The sequence below is a fragment of the Dromaius novaehollandiae genome, chromosome 2, assembly GCF_036370855.1.
Source record: "Dromaius novaehollandiae isolate bDroNov1 chromosome 2, bDroNov1.hap1, whole genome shotgun sequence".
NCBI classification, from domain to species: Eukaryota; Metazoa; Chordata; class Aves; order Casuariiformes; family Dromaiidae; genus Dromaius; species Dromaius novaehollandiae.
The window spans coordinates 1,394,788-1,421,803 of NC_088099.1; the positions used below are offsets into that span (position 1 = coordinate 1,394,788).

The 27,016-nt window shown below is 59.3% G+C and overlaps 2 protein-coding genes across 2 annotated transcripts; both read left to right on the forward strand.

Annotated features, from left to right (window-relative positions):
• The first annotated feature begins 56 nt into the window (after positions 1-56).
• CSPG5 (chondroitin sulfate proteoglycan 5) lies at positions 57-4,816 on the forward strand. The gene is made up of 5 exons (XM_064505622.1): positions 57-256; positions 762-1,719; positions 3,639-3,827; positions 3,928-4,000; positions 4,310-4,816. The coding sequence occupies exons 1-5, from the start codon at positions 178-180 to the stop codon at positions 4,469-4,471; spliced, it is 1,461 nt and encodes a 486-aa protein (XP_064361692.1). The 5' UTR covers positions 57-177; the 3' UTR covers positions 4,472-4,816.
• Positions 4,817-14,202: 9,386 nt separating this feature from the next.
• Positions 14,203-26,567, forward strand: ELP6 (elongator acetyltransferase complex subunit 6). Its single transcript, XM_026115020.2, has 7 exons — positions 14,203-14,395; positions 20,539-20,617; positions 21,732-21,802; positions 25,291-25,424; positions 25,611-25,803; positions 25,894-26,040; positions 26,201-26,567. The coding sequence occupies exons 1-7, from the start codon at positions 14,237-14,239 to the stop codon at positions 26,327-26,329; spliced, it is 912 nt and encodes a 303-aa protein (XP_025970805.2). The 5' UTR covers positions 14,203-14,236; the 3' UTR covers positions 26,330-26,567.
• The last annotated feature ends 449 nt before the right edge of the window (positions 26,568-27,016 follow it).

A 27,016-nucleotide genomic window follows, 5' to 3' on the forward strand; every position in this document is an offset into this window, starting at 1 on the left:
CGGCGGCGCGGGCGGAGCCGCTCAGCCCGGCCCCCGGCCCGGCCCGGCCCCCCGGCGGCGGCGGCGGCGGCGGCGGCGGCGGCGGGAGCGCGGGGCGCGGGCGGAGCCGCTGCCGGTGCCGGTGCCGGTGCCGGTGCCGCTGGCGGCGGCGGTGCCGGAGGGTCCGTCCATGCCGCCATGGCCCCCGCGGCTCGCCGGCCCCGCGCCGCCCTCGCCCTGCTGCTGGCGCTCGCCGCCCTCGGCCCCGCCGCGCCCGGTACGAGGAGGGGGGGGGGACCGGGGCGGGGGGGGGGGGGGGGGCTGCAGGGGCCGGAGCCCCCGCGGCGCCGGGGGCTTTGGGTGGGGGGGGGCGCGGGGAGGGGGGGGGTCGCTCCACCTGTAGGAGGCCGGATCCCCCCGGGGGGGGCGGATTCCTGCGCGGGGCCCGGCGGCGCCGCAGCCCCGGGGGGGGGGCGGAACGGGGGGGGGGGGGGGGCGCGTCCCGCCGCGACGTCGCGGTGATGGGCGGGCGGCCACGTGCCCCGCGGTGCTGGGGGGTGGGGGGGGTCCCGGGGCCCCCGGGCAGGGCGGTGGGCTGGGGTGGTCCTGGGGGGCGACGGGGCCGCGGGAGGTGGCACCGCCCGGGCAGCAGCGTGGCGGGCGTCGAAACACCCCGGGGGGCCGACGGGGACGTGGGGACGGGGACGGGGGGACAGGGGTGCGGCTGGGCGCGAGAGGCGCGGGCCCCTCCTGACCCTCTTTCTCTCCTTGCCCCCCTGCAGCGTCCACGTGGGCCCCCCGAAACGCCAGCGAGGCCGAAGGCCGGGGCTGGACGACGGCCCCCGCGAGCAGCGATGCCCCGGAGGCCGCCCACAACGGCACGAGGCCCGGGGGGCCGCCGGCGGCCAGCGCGGCCCCCCGGCTAGAGCCCCCCGGCGCCACGGCCGCGCCGGAGCCCGCGGCGGGCGCGGGAAAGGCCCCGCCGCCGTGTTTCGGCTGCCCGGGCCCCGCGGCGGCCCCCCGGCCTCGCGGAGGCCCGGAGGAGGCCGGCAGCGGCGAGCCTCCCCCTCCACCCGCCGCGGGGTCCCGGGGCGCTACGGAGGGGCCGGCGGCACTGGGTGCCCCCACGGCGGGGCCGGCCCGGGACTGGGAGCCGCTGGCGGCCGCCTCCAGCGCGACCCCGGCGCTGGGAGCCCGCGGCCGGGCCGACGGGGCCCGGGCGGGCAGCGAGGCGGCCGTCACCGCCGCGCCGGGCACGGCCGAGGCGCCCGGGGGCCGCGGGGCCGCCGAGATCCTCGACGCCGACTACTACGAGCTGGTGGCGGGGGCGGCGGGCGGGGCGGCCACGCCGTGGGGCCTGCGCGAGCTCTACGACGACCTCGCGCCCTTCGAGGAGGCCGATTTCTACCCCACCACCTCCTTCTACACCGAGGGCGACGAGGAGGAGGACGAGGAGGAAGAGGAGGAGGAGGAGGAGGCCGGGGGGCTGGAGGACGAGAACGGCCCGCCGGCGGCCACCCCGGCGGCGGCGGGGCCGGAGCCGCGACCCACGGGGCGCCGCGCCGCCGCCCCGCCGCCGCCGCCCGCCGTGGGGCCGGGGGGCCCCGCGAACGGCACCGAGTGCCGCGGCGGCTTCGTGCGCCACAACGGCTCCTGCCGCTCCCTCTGCGACCTGGTGCCCAGCTACTGCCACAACGGCGGCCACTGCTACGTGGTGGAGGGCCACGGGGCCGTCTGCAGGTGAGCCCCCCGCCCGGCGTCACCGCGGGACCGGGCGCGGGGCACCGCGGCCACCGGGGAGCCGGGGCGGGGCGCGACTGTTGCGTTGCACGGGTTGGGGTGCGATGGTTGCGTTGCATGGGTTGGGGTGCAATAGTTGCGTTGCACGGGTTGGGGTGCGATGGTTGCGTTGCACGGGTTGGGGCATGATGGTTGTGTTGCATGGGCTGAGGTGCAACGGTTGTGTTGCACGGGTTGGGCCATGATGGTTGCGTTGCACAGTTTGGGGCATGATGGTTGTGTTGCACAGGTTGCGGCGTGACTGTTGCATTGCACGAGTTGGGCCGTGATGGTTGTATTGCACAGTTTGGGGCGTGACGGTTGTGTTGCATGGGTTGAGGCGAGACTGTTGCACTGGGATGTGATGGTTGTGTTGCACGGGTTGAGGTGAGACTGTTGCATTGCACGAGTTGAGGCATGACAGTAGTATTGCACAGTTTGAGGCGTGACGTTTGTGTTGCATGGATTGAGGTGAGACGCTTGTATTGCACAGGTTGGGGTGTGACTGTTGCATTGCACGGGTTGGGGCATGATGGTTGTGTTGCGTGGTTGGAGGTGTGATGGGTGCATTGCACAGTTCAGGGTGTGCCGGCTGTGTTGCACAAGTTAGGTGTGCCGGCTGTGTTGCATGTTGGAGGTGTGTCGGCTGTGTCACCTGGTTTGGGGCACGACAGTTGTGTTGCACAGTTTGGGGTGTGACGGTTGTGTTGCGTGGGTTGAGGTGCAACAGTTGCGTTGCACGAGTTGAGGCGTGACTTTCATTGCATGAGTTGAGTCACAATGGTTGTATTGCACAGTTTGGGGCGCGACGTTTGTGTTGCACAGGTTGAGGTGTGATGGTTGTGTTGCATGGGCTGGGGTGTGACAGTTGCATTGCACAGTTTGGGACGTGATGGCTGTGTTGCATGGTTGGAGGTGTGATGGTTGCATTGCACAGTTCAGGGTGTTCCGGCTGTGTTGCGTGGTTGGGCACGATGGTTGTATTGCACAGTTTGGGGCGTGACAGTTGTGTTGCACAGGTTGCGGCATGACTGTTGCATTGCATGAGCTGGGGTGTGACAGTTGCATTGCACAGGTTGGGGCATGATGGTTGTGCTGCATGGCTTGAGGCGTGGCTGTTGCATTGCACGAGTTGGGGTGTGACGGTGGTGTTGCACAGTTTGGGGCGTGATGGTTGCATTGCACAGGCTGAGGTGCAACGGTTGTGTTGCACAGGTTGGGGCGTGACAGTTGCATTGCACAGGTTAGGGCACGATGGTTGTGCTGCATGGTTGGAGGTGTGATGGTTGCATTGTGTGGCTCAGGGTGTGCCAGCTGTGTTGCACAGTTCAGCGTGTGCCGGCTGTGCTGCACAGGTTAGGCGTGCCGGCTGTGTTGCGTGTTGGAGGTGTGCCGGCTGTGTCGCATGGTTTGGGGCATGACAGTTGTGTCGCACAGGTTGAGGCGTGACTGTTGCATTGCATGAGTTGAGTCGTGATGGTTGTATTGCACAGCTCGAGCCATGACGGTTGTGTTGCGTGGTTGGAGGTGTGATGGGTGCATTGCACGGTTCAGCGTGTGCCGGCTGTTGCACGGTTGCCGTGTGCCGGCTGTTGCGCGGTTGCAGGGGTGCCGCGGCCGGCCCCAGGCCGCATCCTGCCCCGGCGCAGGCCCCGGGCACCCCGTCACCCCCGTCCCCCCCCCGAGCCCTGCAGCGAGTTCGCCCGGGCTCAGCGCCGAGCGCCAGCTCCGTGCCCCCCCCGGGCGCCGCGGCGGCAGGAATTAGGTCAGGGCCGGCCGGCGGCCCCGCTAATCGGCCCCGGCAGCTGGTGCGTCCGCGTTGGGCGCCCCACCGCGTCGGGTGCCCCCCCCCCAGCGCCGCCCCCCCCCTCCCCGCGCAGGTGCAACACGCAGGCCTACACGTGGCACAAGGGCCCGCGCTGCGAGGCCGTCGTCACCGACTTCCAGGTGCTGTGCGTGGCCGTGGGCTCGGCCGCCCTGGTGCTGCTGCTGCTCTTCATGCTCACCGTCTTCTTCGCCAAGAAGCTCTACCTGCTCAAGACGGAGAACAGCAAACTGCGCAAGACCAAGTGAGCGGCGGCGGCGGCCGGGGGGGCGGCGGGGGGGCGGCGGGGGGGCTCGGGGCGCCCCGCGCTCACCCCCGCGCTCCTCTCCTCTCCCCGCCGGCAGATACCGCAGCCCGTCCGAGCTCCACAACGACAACTTCTCCCTGTCCACCATCGCCGAGGGCTCGCACCCAAACGTAAGGGCATCGCCGCACCCCGGGTACCATTCCCCCCCCCCCCCCCCCCCGGCCGCTCCAAGCCTCGTGCTTGGCTTTTTCCCGCGCCCAACGTGTCCCTGCCGTGGTTTTCCATGATAACGTCATCCGTGGGGTGATGTTTCTCCGTGCCACCCATCCCAGCTGGGTCCCCATCGCTTCCCGCATCCCGGCGCGGCAACGGGAGGCAGCCGGTTCCCTTTGGGGGGGGGGGGGGGTCCCAGGCCGGGCCCGGCGGGATGCCGCTCCCCGGGGCGGGGGGGCCTGACCCCCGTGTCCCCGTCTCCGCAGGAGGAGCCCGGCGGGGCCGCCAAGCCGCGGGGCTCGCTGCAGTCCTGCGGCAAGGAGGAGGAGGCCCTGGGCCCGCCCGGCGCCCCGTCGCCCCAGCGCCCCGGCCCCAAGGGCGAGCAGGACGGCGCCGGGGCCAACTGCCTGCCCAACAGCCTGGCCTAGCCGCGACGCTCCTCGTCCCCGTCCCCCCCTATTCGGTATCGCTCCCCCCCCTCTCCGTGGCATGCTTTGGTGTGTTTTGTACAGAGAAAAACGACAAAAAACTAGAAAAAAAGACCCCCCCCCCCCCCAAAAAAACCTCGCCGGGCCGTGCGGCGGCGGGTCGGTCTCTGCTCTGTGTGTCCCGCTTGGGTTAGTGCGCGGCTGTGATTTCTAAACCTCCGCTGTGACGCCACTGACTTTTTTTGTACTTTCCCCCCCCACACTTTTTTTGAAATACGAGTTGATAAAAAAAAAAAAAAAGAGAGAAAGGAAGATCTCGAAATAAACTTTTTTTTTTTTTTTTTTAAGTTAAGCTTCTTGCCGCTGCCTGCGATCTCCCGACCCGGTCCCCGCTTCCCACCCGGTCCCCGTCGCCGTCGCCGTCCCGGGATGCTCCCCCGCGGGTCGCGCCCGGCGCCTGGGCCCATTTCACGGGCCCCGCGGAGGCACCGGCCCCCCGTTCGGCGGAGCCGCGCCGGGGCTTTCGTCGGGCAGCTAATCGCTTTTAAATGCGGGCGGCTATTAAATTTAAATGCTTGGTTAGTTGGCCGGGAGGGGAGGGGGGGGCTTTGGTGGCCGGGCAGCGGCTGGCGCGCGGGGCCGGGACTTGGCAGGGGAAGCGGGGCCGTCCTGCCCGCTCCGGCGGCCTCGTTTCTCCCGCGGGCACGTAGCGGGATCAGCGCCGCGGCCCCGGGACAAGGCGCCTTTCTTCCCCGCGGCGAGCGGGGCCAACGCGAGCTTTTCCCTGGGAGCTTGGGGCTGGCGATGGAGTGATTTACTTATATTAGCGCCTTCTCCCCCCTCCCCGGTGCGATCCTGCCCGCTCAAACACCTCCTGCTCCGCTCAGCCCCGTACAACGGGACGGGATCCATCCTACGGGATGGGATCCATCATCCCACCCAGCCTGGGATGGTCCCAGGGCAGGTGCCTCCCGCGAGCTGCTCGCCGCAGGATCCCGGCGGGGTGAAACGGGTGTTTTGGGGCCACGATCCTGTTTTGGCTGAATTAGGACCTGGCCTCCACCACCGCATGGTCCGAGCACCCTCGACGTGCTCCGATCGCCGATGGCTACGTGCGGGTGGATGACGGCCACCTCTCACCTCCCGCCTTCCCGCTGCCCGGGCTCCCCGGACGCGTGGGTCAGGCTCGCAGGCCCGTCCCCGAGCCCTCCTGCCCAGGCTGGGTCACCACCGGGTGCCCCCCACCACGAGAGGAGGCCAGGAGCAGTTTCACGGTGACCCAAGGTGGACGGTCAGGTCCTTTCGGGAGGAGATGCATGATGTGGGGCAGCATAGGTGACCCAAGGTGGGCGGTCAGGTCCTTTCGGGAGGAGATGCGTGATGTGGGGCAGCATAGGTGACCCAAGGTGGACGGTCAGGTCCTTTCGGGAGGAGATGCGTGATGTGGGGCAGCATAGGTGACCCAAGGTGGGCGGTCAGGTCCTTTCGGGAGGAGATGCGTGATGTGGGGCAGCATAGGTGACCCAAGGTGGACGGTCAGGTCCTTTCGGGAGGAGATGCGTGATGTGGGGCAGCATAGGTGACCCAAGGTGGGCGGTCAGGTCCTTTCGGGAGGAGATGCGTGATGTGGGGCAGCATAGGTGACCCAAGGTGGACGGTCAGGTCCTTTCAGGAGGAGATGCGTGATGTGGGGCAGCATAGGTGACCCAAGGTGGGCGGTCAGGTCCTTTCGGGAGGAGATGCATGATGTGGGGTGGCATAGGGAGTCTGCTGGAGGTTGCGTGCCACCACCAGCGTCCTCCTGCCATCGCATGTGGCCTCCTGGCTTGCGTGGCTCTACGGGGAGCTTCACCTGGTATCTGCATAGCCAGGAAGCACTTGGATCTCAGCGTCTAGCGCCGGGATATACCAATTACGCCGTTATTCTCAGTGTCACTATAAGCGGGAGCGAATGCGGTATTAAACTGCCTCTGCGTTGGATTTAAAGGGAGGAGAAAAGCAAAATCCTCTTAGCCCTGGTAAACTGTAAAGTGCTCAGTGTGGGAAAGACCAGCTGTGCGTTTGCTGATGCTAGTGAAACTCTTGGGCTGGCTTTAACCACCACAGCCCTTGTTTTCCTCTGGTTTTTATCGTGTTGGCCAGCACGTGAGCTTGGGTAGCTGGTTCTGCTGGGAAACGAACAGGTCAGGGCCCCGGACGGTCCCGCAGGCTCTTGGGAAGCGATGGGGCCGAGCAACTCGGGCCAACGCAAAGCGGCGGGACCGGCGAAAGGCAAAATATCTCCAATTTGGCTGTAACCCGGGAAGGGAGACTGACTGGAAACTTAAAGATGGGAGGCAACTTGGCCCAGAACAAGCGTTGAGTGACCAAGGTCACAACCCTTACGAAGGGATGGGGAAGAACAGGAAAATAAAGACAAAGCACCCGGGGACGGCAGACAGAAACGCCGAGAACTGGCGAGTGAGAGCTCATGGGAGGCACGTTTAAAGGTGAAAGGCGTTAAGGAAGCTGGCACGTCTTCACAGAAATGATACAAACACCCCAAATACAAGCTATCCCAATAGGAAGCGCAGCAGGAACCAGCTTGGCTACATCACAAGTTCTTCACCGACCGCAGACACGAGAAAAAAGTTTACAGAAAGTGGGAACTAGGTCAAATTACTAAGGACAATTATAAGAGCAGCATAAGCATGTGGGGACAAAATCAGAAAGGCCAAGGCACAAATTGAGATGGAAATAGCAAGCATCATTAAGAGCAACAACAAAACACTACATCAGTAGGAGAATGAGCAAGGCAGCGCTGGTCTGGACCCAGAGGAGGAAGGACAAAATAGGCTGAGAAGCCAAAGATTTTACTGCTTTTTTTTTTTTTAATGAGTCTTTAAAAATGTCACCTACAAGCAGATAGCTACCAAAATAAATAAGTTACTATGATCTCAGCCCAGCGAGTGTTAATCGCAATGAAAAAAAATAAATATTAAGTAGCATACATAGGTAAGTTAGGTATTTTCTGAACTTAATCCTATGGCACTTATCAAAGTAGCTAAAGCTGTTGCAGATCTATTAGTGTCTATCAGCCAGCCCAAGGGATAGACACAGTTTTAGCAGATTGCATCCAGTTTGGGGCATGCCGCTTCAGGAGAGATGCAGCCCATTTGGAGAAAGTCCAGGGGGTGATAACAGGAAAGACCAGCGATCCAGAAAACAGGAGAAAACAGAGATCCAGAAATCCAGGCCGTTGAGGCAGGTATTAAAGGAATTTGGAGAACTGAAGACTGAGGGAGACATGAAAATAGCCTCCAAGGATGTAGAAGGCTTCTTCAGAAAGGGAGGAAACACTCATTCTGTGGGACTATGGTGGCACAGAAGAAGACAAGAAATGACACAAGTCCGTTGCCCAAAGGGACAGTTCGGAGAGACACCAGGACATACTTCCGAACTGCAAGGAGGAAGGATCATAAGCACAGATTGCCTGTGGAGGGTGGGCAATTCTCCTCCAGAGGTCTCCAAGAACAAGTTAGACGGATATCTGTGTGTGACAGGTCCTGCCGACTCTCCCATCTAGGGAGACTGTGGGCTAGATGGTCCTGTGGGTCCCTTCCAGCTCCGTTTTCTATGATACCGTGTTTTCCAGCACAACGCTTCTTGGCATGGGCAGAGCTGGGGCTGAAGGTTGAGTTTGGCCTCTGCAGCTGGTAGACACTTCACATCTTATGTTTTGCCTGTCTTTTTTCCCCCTAGGATGTCTCAACTCGGGAATGTCGCCCGGATCTATGTATACTATTCGCGCTTGTTAAATTAATTAAAAGTAATTTCGCAGAGGCACCTAGGAGTCCCAGTGCTGCACGCGGATCTCGTTTTGGTAGGTGCTATGAAAACACAGCACAAAAAATACAGTTCTGGCTTTGGAGAGCTCGCAGGCTTAACTGCGAGGCAGGAGACGGCAGATGGAGACAATCTGTTGGACAGAAGAGCACAAAGAAGCAGTGAGACAATACTGGCTGGCACGGCAGACTGGGGGTTTCGACGATCTATGAGCCAAACCTGTTGGATTTGTTTTGTAGATAGGGGAAAAGGAGAGATTTCAGGGAGGATTAGAGAAGATGATGAGGTTCTTCTGGAGCTGTTTGTGGTGAGCTCCTCCCAAGGGCAGGGCAACCGGGGGCCCTGGGAAGCCTGAAAGAAAGGTTCCCACATGATGAGTTTGAAAGACAGCCCGTGGTCTCGGTGGGGACTGAGAAAGGAGACCAGGCAGAAGATTTGGAAGAGAGCTGAGAACTAGACCTTGGCGTGAGATTATCTCATAGATCCGGGGTGACATTTTGTTTGAAGAATAGGATCCGTCTCCCCAAAATTCAGCTCTTTAAAAGCCTGCTGCCTGGTCCGTCGGTTAGGCTCCTTCTACAGCCGGTCGCTGGAGCGAGACAGGCGCCTGCAGAGGACTGTTGAGCCTGTCCCAGAGGTGCTGTAGCCGGGGGCGAGCTCTGAATCTCCCTCTCGCTCACAGTGAGCCTGGTCAGCTAACCGAACTGAAAACCCAGCACTCGGGGAGCTCCAAATCTGTGGTGAACCCGGGCAGAGGCACAGATGTGGAGCGTGAAGGTGGATCTCTGGTGATTGAAGAGGCTGGAGGAGAAGCAGGATGGGCCAAAATGCTGAAAAGGGTCGGAAGAGGACAAGAGGTTAAGGACGAGCGTGAAGGGTGAGGGGAGGAAGGTGGATGCGAGGGGCAGAGGATCTGGGAGAGAGCACGGAGGAAAGCAGAGGACCAACCACTCGTATCTGCAGGTGGAGAAAGACAGTGTTTTCTCCGGCTGCTTTGATGCCATTTTGCTTGCAGCCATCCCCTGGATGTCATTGCTTCCCTGCTGAGGTGACTTTGCTGCCTGATCGCTGCTGTTTTCAGCACGTTTCTTGGTGATTTTTCAGTCTACGCTGGAAAAGGCCCGGGGACCCCTCGTGGAGAGCCAGCAGGCATCTCGCTTCGAAATGGAAAAGCGAATTTTAAAGGTGACCTGAAAAATGGAATCAAAACATTTTTTTCCCCCCTGCTTTACAATTGCAGTAAATTCTTCTTCACAGACACAGGCAATTAGCAAACAAGTCATGGTTAAATGTAGCAAAGGATATTTAGGTGAGACATTAAGAGAAGGTGTCTGAGGGGGGATAACGAGGCCCGGGAAAGAAACACCAGGAGAGGGTGCAGAGGCATCAGCGCCGAGAGCTTCTAAGAACAGGTTGGACAAACATCTGCCAAGAAAGGTTTAAGTTGAGCTGATTTTGCCCGGCGGCAGGTGCTGCTCTATCTACGTGACCTCTCCAGGTCCCTCCAGTCTTATGCTCAGTGATTCTGCGATGCTTCTGCCTGTCTGTTATCCGAAATGTCAGGCCTGCTCTTCCATCCTTCTGCCAGAGCTGTGGCTCTGCAAAATAGGCTGATGAGTTCCTCTTCACTGGGGCAGGCAAAACCGCCCTTCTGGATCATTTTCTCCTACATCTTTATAGCTACATATAGAGGGAGCTATACTTAGGCAAAAAGTAAGATTTTTTTTTTTTTTTAAACTGGCAAAATAAGAATCATTGCCCTTCGTGTTTATTTTCTTGGTTTACCTGCTATTTCTTCTCTACCAATCCTATCAGTTCCCCATAAAATCTTCCAGGACACTAAGACCTAGATATGAGACCAACAACCCCTACAACTGTCCCAATGGCTTGGTGGCTTTCTGCAACCAGCACAAGGAGAGGTAAAAGCCGGAGACACAGGCACTGATTTTGTTATGCCTTTTTCCTTTCCAGGGGCCTTTTTAAAGGCAGCTCTGGGCTCTCCATGCTCCGAAGTCCTGGCTTTCTCGCAGCCTCCGGGTTCTCAGATGTCTAGGGTCGTGTTTCTTCTCCCAACAGCCCATAGGAATCGCAGAGAAGCAGCTCTGCAAACACCTCCTCTGGCATTTTTGCTCACTTGCCTATAGGCAAGCCGGAATAAAACATGGCAGATGTTCCTGCCGCGCAGCTCCCAGCCGCCAGCTCAACAAAGGGGAACCAGTTTTCGTCTAGTTTCCCTATAGAAAAGAGCTGCTGTTAGCGGCGGAGGGGCAGGGACAGAGGTTACGGCAGGGTGAGCAGAAAGCTGCCTTTGAGCAACAGTGACAATGGCAGGAGCAGGCGGCATCCGCGTCCCTACACAGCGCTGCCGTCCTCGCTCGGCGCCGGGCTCCCGCTTCCTCCGCTTGCTTAGCGAGTCTTTTCAAACTCCGGCTCTCGCATTTCTTCGGAGAACCCAGCACCTGGCTCAGCTCATCCATTATCCTCCCCAGCTGCTTTTTGCCGTGTCGCAGCCCCGGCATTGAGAGGGCTGGATTTATCCCCCGCACGCAAGCTGAGTTAAAGGGACAATTTGCCTGCTGCTTTTCTCGCCCCGCCATTGACTCCGCGCAACATCTGCTCTCCTATTAACCTTTCCTGGCCTCCAAACGCTAATGATCTTTCATGACTTTAAGCATCGCTAAAGCATTTAGATCGGCAACAACGGAGTTGCTTGAAGACGAGACAAGCCTCTCGCGTCAGCATGCTCCTTTTGCAGTTGTGCCGTTTCACTCGTGCATTAAAATCCACAGCGCTGGGAAGATGCTGGGGAGCTCAGCAGTGAGCCAGGCACCTCGGTCGTCAGAGGTGGGGAATCGAGGGAGGTAAATCCAAGTGTCCTTTTCCTAAAAATCCTTTCCCACAAACTCACGACATCCAGCAGACCAGGACTTTTAGTTCAGCTTCCCTGACGTGCTCCTGGGAATTACCTCAAACACCACAAGATTCATTGTTTTGATTTGTTTGGCTGCTTTTCTATACCGTTGGTCACGAGCTGCTTTTTACCCGTCGGTGTGACACAGCATAGCGGCTTGATTAGAGGCGGCATTGTCACCCTATGGATGCCATACGGCTCCACAGTGCAGCGCTTAAAAGGCTTGCTGCATTGTAAATAATTGCAATAAGCCTGAAGCAGACGGAGGGGAAGGGGTAGCAGTTTTAGCAGTTTTAACAGCAGAATCCCCGCTGCCTTAGCACGGTAACAAGTCATGAAACGTGAGCAGGGATATATTAAGGAGGACGAGACGCATTTTGAGAGATGCAGCTGTACTTTGCATGCATTTTTGGTCCCCTTCCCGCTGGAAAAAGACTGGATTTACATTTCACTACGAGGCATTTCGAGCTCTGCAGCTCCTGCAGGAGCTGGAAGGAAATTACTACAGAGAGAGAAAGGGACAGAAGTGGGACAGCACAGACAAAAGGTGGTCTGAAACCGGCTTATCTACTAGCAGACCTAGGTTTAATGCTGCCCTAGAGAGAGCTCCCAGGTAGGACCATCTCCAGATACTTCCCAGTCTTAAGGAGAATTAAGGCTCTGGCTTAACCCGGAGCGGGGCAGAGCTGCACCCTGAGACCAGACCCAGGTTCCCAGCTCCATGAAAGGGCAGGAAGACAAAAGCGAAGTGGCCGGGACTTTTAAAGACGCTTTCAGCTGAAGCTGTGACAGAAGTGAAGCCATCAAAGGGTGAGAGAGGAAGTTCTTTCACAGCTAAATAACTGGTTAAAGGACAGGAAGCAAAGGGCTGGAACAAATGACGGGTTTCTGCGGTGAAGCGAGATTACCGGTGGGATATCTCAGCCATCTGTGCTGGGACCTGCCGTACTCAGCGTACTCCCAAATACTCTGGAAAAGGGGTTAAGAAGGAGATGATAAATTTTGCAGATGATACACTTAAGAACACAGAAAATAAGGAGAGAGGAACAGTCGCACTGGCTCGGCCAAACACCCGTGCAGACCACTGCCTTTCCTACAGATGATGAGGGGAAACTGGGGGTAGGGCAAACCCATCGCTGTTGGTCCTACAACCGATCTCCGACACTCAGGGGCTTCCTGAACCGGTGGTGGCCCTCAGATGTCTCTTTTCATGGAGTTGTCCCCTTCTCCCATCCCTTCAAACCCCCAGACCCAAACAAACTTCCAATATTGGCCATTCGGGGTGCCGAGGAGCCCCATGCTAGACTACACACACGCACGAAGCGCCGTCGCCTTCCTCTTGCTTCCAGCCGGCCATTTAGCAGCATCGTTTGATGCCCCCCTAATGCTCGCAGCGGACGAGACAGTGACGGCCGCGGCCCGGCGCGTGGGCTCTACCGCTGTCCCGCTCTCGTCTCTCGTCCCCCCTCGGATGGGGAAGCCTCGTCGGTATTACCAAAGCCTGAAAACCCCAAGGGCTGGGTAATAAAATGGCAAGGCACATGCAGCATTGAAAAATGCAAATTGAAGCCCGTGGGCAAAAATAGCTCTGCACGGCCGTCCCCAGCTACGGGCTGTAAATTAGCTATTACAACCCAGAAAGGAGCCCGGGAATCGCCAAATCGCTGCTCGGCGGCGGCAGGCGAAGGTGCACACGAGCGTGGGGGTACGAAAGGACCAGACCCTGCATGGAGCAGACCTCCTGCCGCGGTGCGGAGCTGGCCCGGCCGTGTGTGTGTGTGTGTGTGTGTGTGTGTGTGTGTGTGTGTGTGTGTGTGTGTGTGTGTGTGTACACACACGCACCTGTGCGGGTGTGCGCATGCATGTGTGTAACCACCCCCAGTCTCTGTGTTGGGGGGGGTAAAACCACCCCCAGTCTGTGTGTTTGCAAACTACCCCCAGTCTGTGTGTGTGTGTGTGTGTGTGTGTGTGTGTGTGTGTGTGAAACCACCTCCAGTCCGTGTGTGAGCACAGTGTGCATGAAGGGAACTATCCTCAGGGGTAGTTAGGCTGTGTGGGGGGTGTGTGTGTGTGTGTGTGTGTGTGTGTGTGTGTGTGTGTGTGTGTGTGTGTGTGTGTGTGTGTGTGTGACACCACGTGTGTGTGAGAGACACCATGTGTGTGCGTGACACCACGTGTGTGTGACACCATGTGTGTACATGTGTGAGACACATCTGTGTACGTGTGTGATTGTGTGTGTGTGTGTATGACACCACGTGTGTGTGTGAACTACCCACAGTCCACGTGTGTGTGTGTGTGTGTGTGTGTGTGTGTATGTATGTGTAAAAAACTGCCCCCAGTCCATGCACGTGTGCATGTGTGCATGAAGGGAACTCTCCCCAGGGGTAGTTAGGCTGTGTGTGGGGTGTGTGTATGACACCACGCGTGTGTGCGTGTGTCTGAGAGACCGTGTGTGTGTGTGTACATGTACGTGACACCACGTGTGTGAGACACCGTGTAGGTGTGTGTGAGATACCATGTGTGCGTGACACCACGTGTGTGTGAACTACGCCTAGTCGGCATGTGTGTGCGAGTCTGTGGTGTGTAACCACCGTGTGTGTGTACGTGTGTGTGTGTGTGTGTGTGTGTGAACTACTCGCAGTCCGTGCGTGTGTACAGTGTGCACGAAGGGAACTCTCCCCGGGGTAGTTAGGCTGTGTGTGGGGGGTGTGTGTGTGTGTGTGCGTGTGTCTGTGAGACACCGCGCGTGTGTGTACATGTACGTGTGACACGTGTGTGTGAGATGAGTGACACTGTGTGACACCACGGGTGTGTGAGGTGTGTGACACCACGTGTCGGGGTGTGTGTGTGTGTGTGTGTGTGTGTGTGTGTGTGTGTGTGTGAGTGACACCACGTTCCCGCCGCGCCGCGCGGGCGGTGCCGCCCCCTCCCCTCCCCTCCCCCCTCCCCCCGCCGCCACCAGGCGGCGCCGTCGGGCTCCACGGCGGGAGGAGGGAGAGGGGGAGGGGGAGGCGGGGAGCGGCCGGCGCATGCGCGCCACTCGGGCCCGCGCCGCCTTCCCCCACGCGCACGTGCCTCCGCGCCGAGCCTTTCGGCCCTCCGCGGCTGCCGTCGGGGCTGCGGGGCGCGGCGCGATGTTCGCGGAGCTGAACGAGCTGCTGAACGCCTCCCCGCAGCGCCCGGAGCAGGTGAGGGCGCGCCGCCGCCGGGCCGGGGCGGCTGCCGCCGGGCGGGGGCGGCAGAGGAGGCCCGCGACCCGGAAGTGGGCTGAGCGGTGCATGCTGGGAGTTGTAGTCCTCGCGTCGCCTCCCGGCCTGGACGCGTTGCATGGCGGGAAGGGCGCGGGGCATGCCGGGAGCGGCGGGAGGCCTGGCGGCGTCATGGCGGTGGTGTCGTGCGGGCCGCGGCGTCAGCGCCTCCGGTATCCGCCCCCGCGGAGGGCCCGGGCCTGGTGTGCGGGTCCTCGGCCACGCGTGCGCAGTGCCGGCGTCGGGGCCTCGCCGGGCTCTGGTCACTGCTGCGGTGTGAATAGCAAATGGAGCAACAATGGGAGCGAAACCTGCTGCACAGGACCCTTCTGGCATGTTCTAGAGGCTTCTCTTCCTTTAGGCCGCTAAACTAATTCAGCAGTTTCTGTGCTAATCAAATGTGTCCTGTGTAAGAGCTATGAAGTACTGTGGGTGAAAAGCCCCTGAAATAGGCATGTGTAAGAGAATTTATTGTTTTTCCTTAGAGATATTAGCACAGATTAATAAAAGCTTATTTGCAATGGCAGTTTGTTTTGTAAGTGCCGCCTCCTCACGTCTCTCCGTGCCTTTTAGCGCCTGTGGTCTGGGGAGGGTGGCTCCCTCCCTGGGCTGGAGCTCGCCGGGGAGGTGACGCCGTATCAGCCCACGGGAGAAGGAGCCAGGCGGAGGCGAGCGGGTCTGCTGCCCCACGAGAGAACTGCCCGCGCAAACTGGGGGGCCCCGGTGGAGGTCAGGCCCTCGGGGCTTCAAAGAACTGAGCAGAAAAGGAGAGCAGGGGCTCTTGAGTAACGTGGTTCGTTAAGCTGGTAAGGGGGTCTCGCCCTTGCAGGCACGCGGCCTGCTGGCCTGGCAGGAAGGGGACGTCAGCGAGATTGACGGGGAGGAACTGGGGGAAAACGACATCGCGGTCTGAGGGCTGTGATTTTTCCTCCCCTCCCTCCCATCTCTGCCCCTTGTGTCCTCCACCCATGCATGCTGCGGAAGAACAAAACCCAGGAAATTAGTCTGAAATGACTGTGCTGGAGTGTCCAGGCAAGGCAGATCCCTGGGATCGGGTGTTGCCCCACAGTCGCATGAGCTTGCCTAGCACTGAGGAAATCCCCACCCCGAATCCCCTGCGCAAGCAGCAGTGCGGGAACGGAGCCCACCCCGGGTGCTGCTGAGATCCCGCATTTTGACTCGGTGCAGGCAGAACTCCGCAGAGGAGCTGCACCAAAGGCTCATCTGTGCGGGGAACTGCCTCAAAGCTGCGTCATTCCCATCAACCAGGGGCTTGGGCTTTCTGCTGCACGGTCCAGATCTCCCTGCTTCGAGCTGTCTGGCAAAGGCAGAGCACCAGGATATTGCTGGCGGCAGAACAGTGTTCCCTGGTGCCAGAGTTTGGAAGATAAGAGTTCATACGCTGCTGCGTGTTGTTACATGCTAACAAATGGGCTGTGTGCTTCTGCTCGTGCACGTAATCGTACTCTGACAAACATCTGGCACGCAGATATCCTCGCCACAGGTTGGAAAACTGCAGATCTAACTCGGTGGTGAGCTGCAAGTATCCTTCTTTTGTGAATCCTTCTCTGCAGTTCTGCAGGTTATCAGTAGCGCGTGTCAGCTCAACAACACCGATCTCTGCACTGAGCCACGCGGTCTGGGGTATCTCGCTGTCCCTGCAACGGGGGCTGAGCTCTCTCTGTTGGGGGACAGGCTCCAAGGGCCGTGTCGGGATACCTGGCCAAGGCTGGCCTGAAATCGGTGTGTCTCGCTGCGTTACAAAGCATCCCCCTTTCGCAAATCTCGCCTTCCCGTCTTGCCATGCCCATGGGTGGTTTGAGCATTGTCGAAGTGCTGACAGATCTTTTCACTCCGGGGCTGGTAGGTGGATGTAGCTGCTCCTGGTGTGGGTGTATCTGACATGTCACCGCTGAATGCTTGTGGCACCCGCTGCTGCCTTCCCAATCGGTTTTGGCAGTTTCTAACGAGTAGCTGCAGCTTCTGCCTCGTAGCCTGCAGGTGGAAAGAGCGCAAAAACAACGCAGAGGGAACAGGCTGGGGCGGAGGAAGATGGTTGGAGAAGTTCCTGCAAGAAGTACCTTCCTGTACTTTGGAAGTGTTTCATCCTGAGTACAGGAGGGTACTTCTTGCAGCTCGACAGAAATGGTTTGGATGTTTCCATTGCTCGCTTGCTGGGTGTGTAGGTGTTGGAGATGCCCAATTCTGAGCACTGCCTAAGCAGCTGCAAGGCGACAGCAAAGTGAGGGCTGGCGAGATGGAGGATTTCAAAGAGGCTCGAGGAAGCTGAGGAGGTAACGCACACCCTGTACCATAACGTCCTGCAGCATCGGCGGGAGCGAGAGCCTTTCCGAGCGCTGTCAGGCCAAGGTGCCGAGACTGCCCAGACGCACCAAGCAGCCCGGGGATGGTCCCCCCTAACAGACAGCTGCTGGGGGCATGTCAAGCACCCGCTCTGAAGGAAGAGCACAACCGCTTGAATGTGTGCAGAGAAACACCCGGCCTGGCTTTGTGGGTTCACTTTGTTAGGATATGTTGGAATTTACCTATTCTGCAAACTTTATTAGCTGAAAACGCAGGAGTTTGCATCCGCAACGGGCACAGGACTGGAGCGTCGTTGGTGCCTGGGGCTTCTTGAACTTCCTTTGTGCACTTTCATGATCGCTAAACGTTTCGCTTTCAGTGCATGGACAGTTGGACTCGAAGGGCTCATTGCCTCTGTGCAGGGGGGATTCCCACAGCTACCAAGTCGGTTCTTCCACAGTAGCCAAAGGGCAAAATTGCATAATAAAAGAAATCTTTACAGTTGTCCTGGCAGTGCAGAGATGTCAGCAGAACAAACAGCAGTGGTAAGAAAGCTCAAAACTGTGGAGTTTGGCCTGGTTTTGGAAAGACCCACCGTCCTTAACCTTTCCTTTCTGTGGCTGCTTGGGAGCGTCTTGGGCTGGTGTCGCAGGGACCAGCGTCACGCGTGATTTGGAGCAGCTTTGGAGCTGGCATGTGCAGAGAGGACTCGTAGGTGGCTGCAGGTCTTGCTGCCAGTGTGTGGTTCCCGTCAGGACATGCTGTTCTCCTTCTCGGCTGCTTCTTCTCTTTCCCAAGGAGAGCTCAAGAGTGACGCTTTTCTCCTTCATCTGCTGGAGGCACCAGCTAACTCTGCAGACGTAGTCCTTTCATCTTATTTATTTTAAACCCCGAGGTTCTAGCTCATGGGCCATGCTTGCCCTTTCCTTGAGGGACCGGGCGGCTGAGGGGCGGCTTTGTAAAGCAAGGAAGGTACCAGGCACTTGGAGCTCGCTGTTTAGCGTCCACAGTGGCAAGCGTTTGCCTGTCTCCCTCTGGAAGTCGCGGGGTGCTGTTCCCACAGCTTGCCCCCGATCTCCGAGGGACTCTGGCAGTGGGATGTCGTTTTTCATCTAGCCTGAGGGCAGGGTTTAAAAGCTGCTCGTTGCGCAGGGCATGCGCCTGCGTGGCAGCCGGCCGTCCCTCTTTCCACCTTGCGCCAGGGAGGTGACGGGGCCGCATCCGCGCTGCTGCTCCAGCGAGGCCGCCGCGTGGGAGAGGGGTGGTCGAGGGGATGCAGGGGGTGCTCCCAAGGAAGCCAAGCCAACGACCGCGTTTAATCTTGGCTTTTTACCGCAGAGGCTCCCCCAGGCTCAGCGCTGGAGGACGCGTCTCCAGCGAGACGCTCACTGCGGTGGTGCCTCCTGATGCTGAGACGGCCGCAGAGGCCCAGCCCCTTTGCAGGTGGGAAACGGCGCTCTCGGCCGAGGCAGAGCAACATTTTTGCACCCTAAACTCTGCTTTGCATTCCCTGCAGACATGTTCAATATTTGCCATTCCATTAGCACCACTTTATAACACGTTTTAGGCGTTGGGGAGTTGACTCTGATGGATGACTTATAAATTGCCTATGGGTAAATTGCTTGCTGCTGCAAAGGGCTTTTATCTTTCCTCCCCTTTTTTTCTTTTAATAAATTGAAAAAAATGCATTGATAAGTTCTTTGTGATTAAAAGCAGCCCTTCTCTGATTCGTATTGATTAAAGAAAAGTCTTCACTAAGGTTTTAATGGAAACAAATGCCTTGATGAGGCTGGTGCTGATAACAAGCTTGCACTGATGAGCTGAATTAATTTCCCGCACGATCAAAACGAGGTGTCTGCTTTGTGCGGAAAGCTCTGCTCCAGCGAGCACGTTCTGATGATCAGGTTTTCCGCTCTGGACGTGGCGTGTTGGAGGTGAGCTTGCAGCGGAGGGTAGGGAGGGCCGTTCGGGGGCCGGCTGCGAGCTGGGGAAATAGCTGCGGCAGGGCTGTTGCTTGACGTGCACGCGCGGCGTTGGCCAAGGCGGTGGGAGAGCGGACGGGGGTCGGAGTTGGCTGGTGGGCGGCTGTTGCCTCCGCGCTGTCTTTGCCAGCTTGGGCAGCTCTTGGAGGAGAGGGGGACAGAGCTCGGAGGTGCAGCTTGCTCACGGCCGCCCGCGACGATGGCATCGCGTGCCGGGAGCGTGTGTGCGTGCTCCGGCTTGCAGCACCGACGTGATGGCGTGGGAGAGCGCAGTGCTGCTCCTTGGTGCCCTCTGCAGCGCTGGGCGTTTCCAGAGCGAGGAGGAGGCTCTCGGTGGCATGGCGCGTGGGTGTCCAGGTGGGCTCTGGGTCAGGCTGGAGGCTTTTAGCTGGTGGATATTTCCTTCAGGAAGAGCTCCTGGACTTGCATCTGCTGATGGAAGTGAAGGGCAACAAGAGCTCCTGGAGGTATGTCGGTAGGGAAAGGAAGACTAGGGAAAATGTGGGCCTGCTGCTGAATGGGGCAGAGGACCTGGTGGCAGGGGACATGGAAAAGGCTGAGCTACTCCATGTCTTCTTTGCCTTGGTCTTTACTGGTAAGACTGGCCCTCAGTAATCCCAGCCCTCTGAGACCAGTGGATAAGTCTGGAGCAATGAAGACTTACCTTCAGTAGAGGAGGATCAGGCTAGGGAACATCTAGAGAAATTGGACGTACACAAGTCCATGGGACATGATGGGATGCATCCGTGAGTGCTGAGGGAGCTGGCTGATGCTGCTGCAAGGCCACTCTTGATAACTGTTGAAAGGTTGTGCTGATCCAGGGAGGTTCTCGAGGACTGGCAGAAAGCAAATGTCACTCCTGTCTTCAAGAAGGAGGGTCCAGGGAGTGTCTGGTCAGCCTCACCTGGGAAGGCGATGGAGCAACTAATCCTCAAAATCATTTTCAAATGAGGAATGCGATTGAGAGTAGTCAGCATGGATTTGCAAAGGGGAAATCATGTTAACCAGTCTGATGGCCTTCTGTGACGAGCAGTTTGGTGAAAGATGGGAGAGCAGTGGATGTTGTTTATGTTGACTTTGGTAATGCTTTCAACACTGTCTCTCCTACCGTCCTCGTAGACAAGCTGATGAAGGCTAGATAAGTAGACAGCGAGGTGGACTGGCAACTGGCTGAGCTGCTGGGCTCGGAGGTTCGTGATCAGTGGCACAAAGTCCAGCTGGAGGCCAGTCACTAGTGGCATCACCCGGGGGTTGGTACTGGGGCCAGTAGTGTTCAACACCTTCATTAGTGACCTGGATGAATAACCCCAGGCACCAGCACAGGCTGGGGGCTGCCCTGCTGGAGAGCAGCTCTGCGGAGAAGGACCTGGGGTCCTGGTGGACAAGGTGACCATGAGCCAGCAACGTGCCCTCGTGGCCAAGACGGCTGTGCCAGAGCCTTGTCCTCCGCAGAGCAGACAACCTGGAAACATTCAACACCATTTAGTTACGTGCAAACTGTGAGACCAACCCATGCTTAGAGCAGCTGGGACTCCCTGGATGTTGGCGAGCTTATAAACCAGACAGGACCTCGGTTTGTGCTTTGCATCTAAAGATTTAACGCTGGCTGGAAAGGACGAACGCACTAGGGTGGCACGTAGACTGAATCAAAGTCCCATTAGGTCACGTCCTTCCTTCTCTAATACCTTCAGTATTAGACATCAGCCTGAGCAGATGTCTCGTCTGCCAAGATGGAGCTGGGAGCAGCTTGTGTCCTCATCTTCCTCTGTTAAAGTTTTTCTGCTTCTCTTTTTCCAGGGCAAATTCACGCTGCTGCGAGACACCAGAACAGATGGCAGCTTCCTGGTGCACCATTTCCTCTCCTTCTATCTCAGAGGTACGTGGATGGCTGGACTCTGCGAGGCAGAGGTTCGCCCTTGTCCTCTCCTTGGAGGTTTCTTCTGCACGAAGTGGCTGGAAGTGAGCAGAGACTGGTTTTGCAGAGGGAGGCATCCTGCGATTAGTGCAAGGCACTGGGGTCAGGACTTGTGGGCCCCAGCCCTGACTTGTTCTTGGGATTTACTCCGTGTCCTTGGGCGCGTCCCTTGATCTCTTTACAGCTTGTTTCATCATTAGTGCAACAAACACGGTAAATCACTTGGGTGTCCGAGAGCGAGGTGTTGAACGGGTGGAGTACAACTCGTTCACTAGCCAGATGTTCTGTAACGCAATTAAAAAAAAATATAGGAACAACTGACAAATAGATAAGCTGGCAGTGAGTAAAGAAACAAACAGGGACTGGCAAGTGGCCTAATTGCTTTTCTGCTAACGGTTTCACCCGTGAACAACCTGTCAGCCCCTGCCGAGCGGGCGTCTCACCGGACTGTGTCAGCTCTTGCTGTGGAGAGCCGTGGGGCCGTTCACTTCTCGCCGCTCATGTCCTGGGTCCTGCTCCCCCGCAGGGAGAAACAAATACATTGATTTGGCCCGTACCCAAACCATGAGGCCGGGCGGTCACGTGCTGGCTTTTTCCAGCTCTACGGAGGCGTCTTTGTCAAAAATGGCGAGTTCTGTTTGTGTTTCCAGACAAGGTCCTACGAGGGCCGAAACTGGGACTTTGGCACTCCAGCGATTTCAGTAACTTGTGTCATGGTCGGCCGTTGGCCTCCTTGCAGCGGTGCCCGCAAACAGTGCCGGGAGATCCCAGGACACCACGGGAGGAGACAGAAAAGGGGCCTTCTGCTTCTGTTACACCAGCCTTTTCTTAGTCTCATTCTTTTTTCTTTTTAAACTGATTTAAAAAAAAAAAAAAAAAGAATCCCCAAACTGAAGAAAACCCATGGAGAGGTGAAAACCGACAGCCCAGCCAAGAGCAAGCGAGGGGCTCCCTAGACCCGTCTCCCTTCAGGGCCTTTCGAGGATTTCTGACCTGGCTGCTGCGATTTCTGTGCCTTAAACAGTGGCAGCTTGCAAAGCTGAAATGCTAACGTGTCTTTTGTCTCCGCACGCAGCTGGCTGTAAGGTGTGCTTTGTGGCCCTGCTCCAGTCCTTCAGCCACTATAACATCGTAGCGCAGAAGCTGGTAAGTCTTTGGGTGAACGGCTGCTGGCCCCGGCAGCGTCCCTTGGGTGGAAAGGAGTGAAAATGGGGAGTGAGAGCATTTCTCGCTGTAAAACGGAGGTGCTATGGGAAAAGACGCTGGTCTGCCGCCCTCCTGCTGCTCCGGGCTTGCTGTGTCCTCCGCCCCGGAGTCTCAGTCCTTGCATCTTTAGAGAGGTTTTTGGAGATCCGCATGCCTCAGGCAAGCCCGGCGTTGTAGATGTGGTTTCGTTAGTGCTCTGGGGCATGAGGTCGCGCGGTGGCTGTGTCCGTAGAGCCGTGGTGCATGCTGGCAGGACCCCCGGGCTCGCCTCGCCGTGCGGGAGGTCCGAGGTGCCTTTCGTCCTCTGTCCCGTGGTGACGCCGTGGGCTGGGACATCTGGCAGGTTCAGGCTGATGCGGTGAGGTACCGCGTGCCTCTTGCGAGGAGCCACGACGCCGGGTACGTACCGACACGTTTCCTTCCCGTCGTGAGTCAGGCAAGGAGTATGTGTACCTTGAAGTGAGGATATTGAGCAACAAAGCAGGTTGGGTCATTCCCGGTGGCGGGAAAGCAGCCGGAGCTGCATCTCCTGGCTCTCCATACAGCATCTCGCAGGCATGAGACGCCCCGGCATGAAGTCCAGGTGGGCTTTCAGGGATGAGGGCTCGCCTTGGTCCTCCCTCCGCTGCTTCTGTGTGAATCCCAGCAGCGCTTCTGCTTGTAAAGACATCCAGGTGTTGGAGAGCCAGGTGTTACAATAACGGTGTGCTCCCCACTGTAAGCGGGGTTTGAGTTTTGGTGCTTGCTGAAACCATTGTATTTAATTTAGTGCTCAGCTTTTACTTTTTGAAAGAGATAAGTGGTCTGAGAGCTCAGACCTAAGGTGAATAAAATGAACCGAGCAAGTGCCGCGTTTCTGTGTGAGGCTTTATCTCTTCCTCAGATACTCAACACGCTTTTCCCCTGCAGAGCAGGTTTCCCACTGCCGAGCAAGTCGCCTCCGGGGACGTGGAGTGGGTCTGGCCTCCGCGCTGCGGAGAGGAGGAAACCGTGGAGGAAAGCTGCGGACAGGAAACAGGACGCAGCAACCGGTGCAGGCAGCCGATTCAGCTGTTAGATTTGGGATCCCCGTGTGCTCTGAAAGCGGAGTCGTGTTTGTCGATGTGCTCCCTAACGCGGCGAAATTTCCCAGCGCGCAGCTTGCCTTGGTGCTTCGGCCAGAAAGGTTGCTCTGCTGGAGGGAGGCAATAAGCCGAGCAACACCGTTTGCCCAGGGGAGCTCCGAGAGCGACCGCGTCTGCCCGCGGCAGCGAGCCGGCCCCGCGCCTCTGGTTTCAGGCCTCTGAGTCAGTCTTACACTATAACCTCACAAGCGCCCGTACGGTTGGCGTTGCAAATTCCTCCCGTGCTCTGCGGAGCTGGAGGTCGTGGCATGGGTTATTTATATCTGCCCGAGTTTCCGTAAGAGCTTGCCTTCGCTTTAATTCTTTAGTGAACACATCAGGCTTAGCAAAAGTGGGTTTTGGCAGGGCGGTTTTGCTCTTTGGCTTATTTATGCTGGGAATCGGCTGTGTTTACAGCGAGTGGTGTGGCAGTGCTGCCGGGTGAGGCCGTGTCGGTGCAGACCATCCCACGGGTTTCAGAGCAGCTTTGCCCGGCACGCAGGAAAAACGGCATTTATTCGGCGCGTTGGGAGCGCCGGCGGCGCGGAGCCCAGCCGGTTCCCGGTGCTGCCCGGCCGGCCGGCGCGGGGCCTCCGCTCGCTCGCACGAGGAGGGATTCAATCCCGTTTGGCTTTTTCCAATGAACGTGGTCATTTGAGGCTGGAGAGGGGGCTCTGGCCTCCCCAGAGCAACGCTGCTGAAGCCAGGCTGGCATTATACGGTCTTTACGGTGGTATTTTTTGCCTCCTGTCCTTGCAGCATCTGATGTGTGGGGATACACTGAATATTTATACACAGCTGAAGTAACGCTTGCCTCGCTTGCTGCTTCCCCACAGTGCTGTCAGGTCTTACTCGTCCAGAACCAGTTCCTTATAAGTCAGCTAAATGCAGTCACATATTTTTACTTGCAGGAAAAAGCTTCCCAGGAATTTTCTGCCTACGCTGGCTCTGCAATGCTGGCTTCATGCTTTTCCTTTTCTGCAAATCCCACTCTTTTCGTGAGGATCTGCGCTGAATTTTAAGGGCCAGCGGGGACTATTAACGTTATTTGTCATGACCTTCTAGAGAACATGCTGGGCTGGAGCAAGACTGGGGCGGCTTGCCAGCTTGGTGTTCCCACCCTCGTTTCTACAGCGTTTGTTTTGTTTTAAAGGGAAAAACTCGTTTGTCCGCGGCTGGCCTGCCTCTTGCCTGCGGCAGCCCGGGGATCGCGGACTGGAGAGCGTTGCTGGTCGCTTCTGTTCTCCCGCGCAGGTGGTGAGCTTTTGAGGCAGGAGAGCTTTTGAGGGCGATAACGCGCGGTTTGGGTGCTCTGCAGCACGGCGGCTCTCCAGCGGGGACGTGGGTTTGGTGTCTCCCGCCGTGATGGACTTGCTGTCGGGGAGGCGGGTGCCGTTGGCCATTTCGGCACCTTTTCCCCCCTCTCCGAGCTGTCCCGGTGCTTCCTCCGCCGCTTCCGGAGGTTGCAGTCGAGCGGCGCATGCAGGCTCTTCCCTGGGAAATAAGTTTTCTGGGTCGAAACTGAGCTCGCAGCGAAGTCGCCTCCTCTTCATCCCACCGGCCATTAACCATTGAACCAAGGTGCAGCTCTTGGGAACGGTGGGATTGGGTTCTCTGTAGCAAACGGAGGGAGGGCCACATCTCCGGAGGTCCTGGCTGTGACAGGAGGCTGCAGCGGGGTGGCAGGGCTCCAGGTCTTCCTCCAGTGCCGCGTCTGGTAAAACACCTCCTGCCCGGTGGGAGCGTTGCTTTGGCCAACGCTTTCCTGCAGCCCCAGTTGGGAAGGCGTTGGAGCTTCTCCGGAGCTGCTGGCATGGTCATCCATCGTGCCTGAAGCGCAGGGGTGCCGTGGGACCTCGCTCCCCTGCTGTAAAACGAGACAGGACTCGCTGGGTCCACCCAGGACCTGCGTGGCCCAGGGAGGACCAGTCCCCCACGAGCACGGTGACCCCTCGCCTGCCGTCCTCCCAGGACACGGTCCTCTTCTCACCAGCAGGCCTTGGTGTCAGGGGGCCAGCGCTCCCCGGGTGGAGCGATTTCCTCCCAGAAACGTGCGGGAGATGGAAAAAATGAAGGGCGAACTCGGGGCTGGTTCACCTAACAGATCTGAAGCGGGTGCACGTCAGATGCCCTTCACCCCCAGGGTGACACCGGGGACAGTCGTCACCCGGCCACGGCGGGGGACCTCGCATCCAAGCCGTTGGGTTTTCAATCGCTGCGGATGGCGGTTTTCCGGCGTCGGCCTCGGCGGACGGCTCCGTGCCGCGGGCTGCCGGGATGGGAGCGGCGTGGGCCGCCCGCAGCGTGCCGTTCTCCTCTCTCGAGGGCGTCAGTCTGACGGCGGCCAAGGAGCGGGGCCAGCTGGTCTTCCTGGAGGGCCTGGCCTCCTGCCTGGACATGCTCTTCGGCGAGGAGGAGGAGGAGCAGGCCGGACAGCCCCGTCCTCTGCGGTTCATCAGGTAAAAGCGCAGCCAGGCGAGCCGGGGACGTCTCCCTTCGGCGAGCCCAGAGTTCATGCCGACGTTGGCGTCCTGCCTACCTTCGGCATCGATCCCTACCGAGATCTGGTCCTCAGAGCCCCCCATCGCGGTTGCACGGCCGCGGGGGGCTGCGAAACATCAAACCTTCTCCCTCTCCTCCTCCAGCGAGAGCACCTCCGACCTCCGGGCCCTGTTCGACTTCGTGCGGACGTCGCTGGCTCCGGCCGCCGGCGACGCCTGGCCGGGCCGCGTGCTGCTGCTGGACGACCTGGGCGTGCTGCTGAGCCTGGGCGCCTCGCCGGTGGCCGTGCTGGACTTCATCCACTACTGCCGCGTGGCCGTGTGCTCCCGGCTGCAGGTAGGACGCGGGCGCGGGTGGTCCGGCCCGAGGGGCCGGGAGGAAACCGCGATCGCCGGGCGCCGATCACGGCGCGGGGCTCTCCGCCAGGGCAACGTCGTGGTGCTGGCGCACGGCGGCGAGGACTCGGAGGACGAGGAGAACGAGCTGGTCGTCACCTCCCTGTGCCACCACAGCGACCTCATCCTCTGGGCGGAGGGGCTGGCCACCGGCTTCTGCAAGGACGTGCACGGGCAGGTACCGGGCGCCCGCGTCCCCTCCGCCGCGGCGGGGCCGTCCTGCTGCCGGGAGCCTCTCCGGGAGCCGGGAAGCGGCTGCGGCCGGGTCCTGCGCGGGAGCCCCTCGGCTCCCCGCTGGGGCTGCCCCTCCGTGCTTTCCCGTGCCGTTTCCTTTGCAGCTGAAGATCATTAGGAGAGCGTCGCTGCAGCCGGGAGGGGAGCGGGACGTCCTCCAGACCTACCAGTACAAGATCCAGGACAAGAACGTCACCTTTTTCGCCCGAGGGCTGTCGGCCGCCGTGCTGTGACGCCGGGGCGCGGGCATCAGCTCGCTGCCGAAGGGGGGGCCGCGAGCGAGAGCCCGGCTTGCAGGGGCAGCCCACCCTCGCGCTGGCGTTGAACGCGCTGACACGGTGGGTGGAGGCAGGGACGGGCCCGGAGCGTGTTGCAATTCCTGCCTTTCTCCCAGCGCTGGCACCGGACGGGTTTGCTCAACTCCTGACTTGCCCAGAATTAAAAAAACGTATAGCTACACACGTGGCGAGACCCCGCGCCGCCTCGCTTTGTCGCGTTGTTCCCCTGTTCTCCCGCAAGGCCACGGTGCCTCGTGCTGGTCTGGGCCCCAGGGCTCCCGGTGCCCCATCCGCTCCCCCGGTGCCCCAGGGCTCCTGGTGCCCTGGGTGCCCTGGTTCCCCTGGGCCCCAGAGCTGCCAGGGTCTGGTCTGCCTCCAGCCCTGCCGCCGCTGTGCTCCGGGGCTCCCAGTGCCTGGTCTCAGCTCCCAGTGCGCGGTGCCCAGTCCCATCTCCCCTGTGCTCCAGGGCTCCTGGTGCCTGGTCCCCATCTCCCTCATGCTCTGGGGCTCCCGATGCCCCATCTCCATCTCCCCTGTGCTCTTCGGCTCCCAGTGCCTGGTCCCATTTCCCCCATGCTCCAAAGCTCCCGGTCCCCGTCTCCCCCGTGCTCCAGGCCTCTTGGTCTCATCTCCCCCGTGCTC

Bases quoted from the DNA above. Each gene is read 5' to 3' on its own strand.
- ELP6 (XM_026115020.2), top strand. From the start codon at position 14,237: ATGCGCGCCACTCGGGCCCGCGCCGCCTTCCCCCACGCGCACGTGCCT. The intron at 20,618-21,731 runs GTACGTGGATGG...CTCCGCACGCAG, and splicing joins CCTCTCCTTCTATCTCAGAG to CTGGCTGTAAGGTGTGCTTT. The intron at 25,425-25,610 runs GTAAAAGCGCAG...CTCCTCCTCCAG, and splicing joins CGTCCTCTGCGGTTCATCAG to CGAGAGCACCTCCGACCTCC.
- CSPG5 (XM_064505622.1), top strand. From the start codon at position 178: ATGGCCCCCGCGGCTCGCCGGCCCCGCGCCGCCCTCGCCCTGCTGCTG. The intron at 257-761 runs GTACGAGGAGGG...GCCCCCCTGCAG, and splicing joins CCTCGGCCCCGCCGCGCCCG to CGTCCACGTGGGCCCCCCGA. The intron at 1,720-3,638 runs GTGAGCCCCCCG...CTCCCCGCGCAG, and splicing joins GGCCACGGGGCCGTCTGCAG to GTGCAACACGCAGGCCTACA.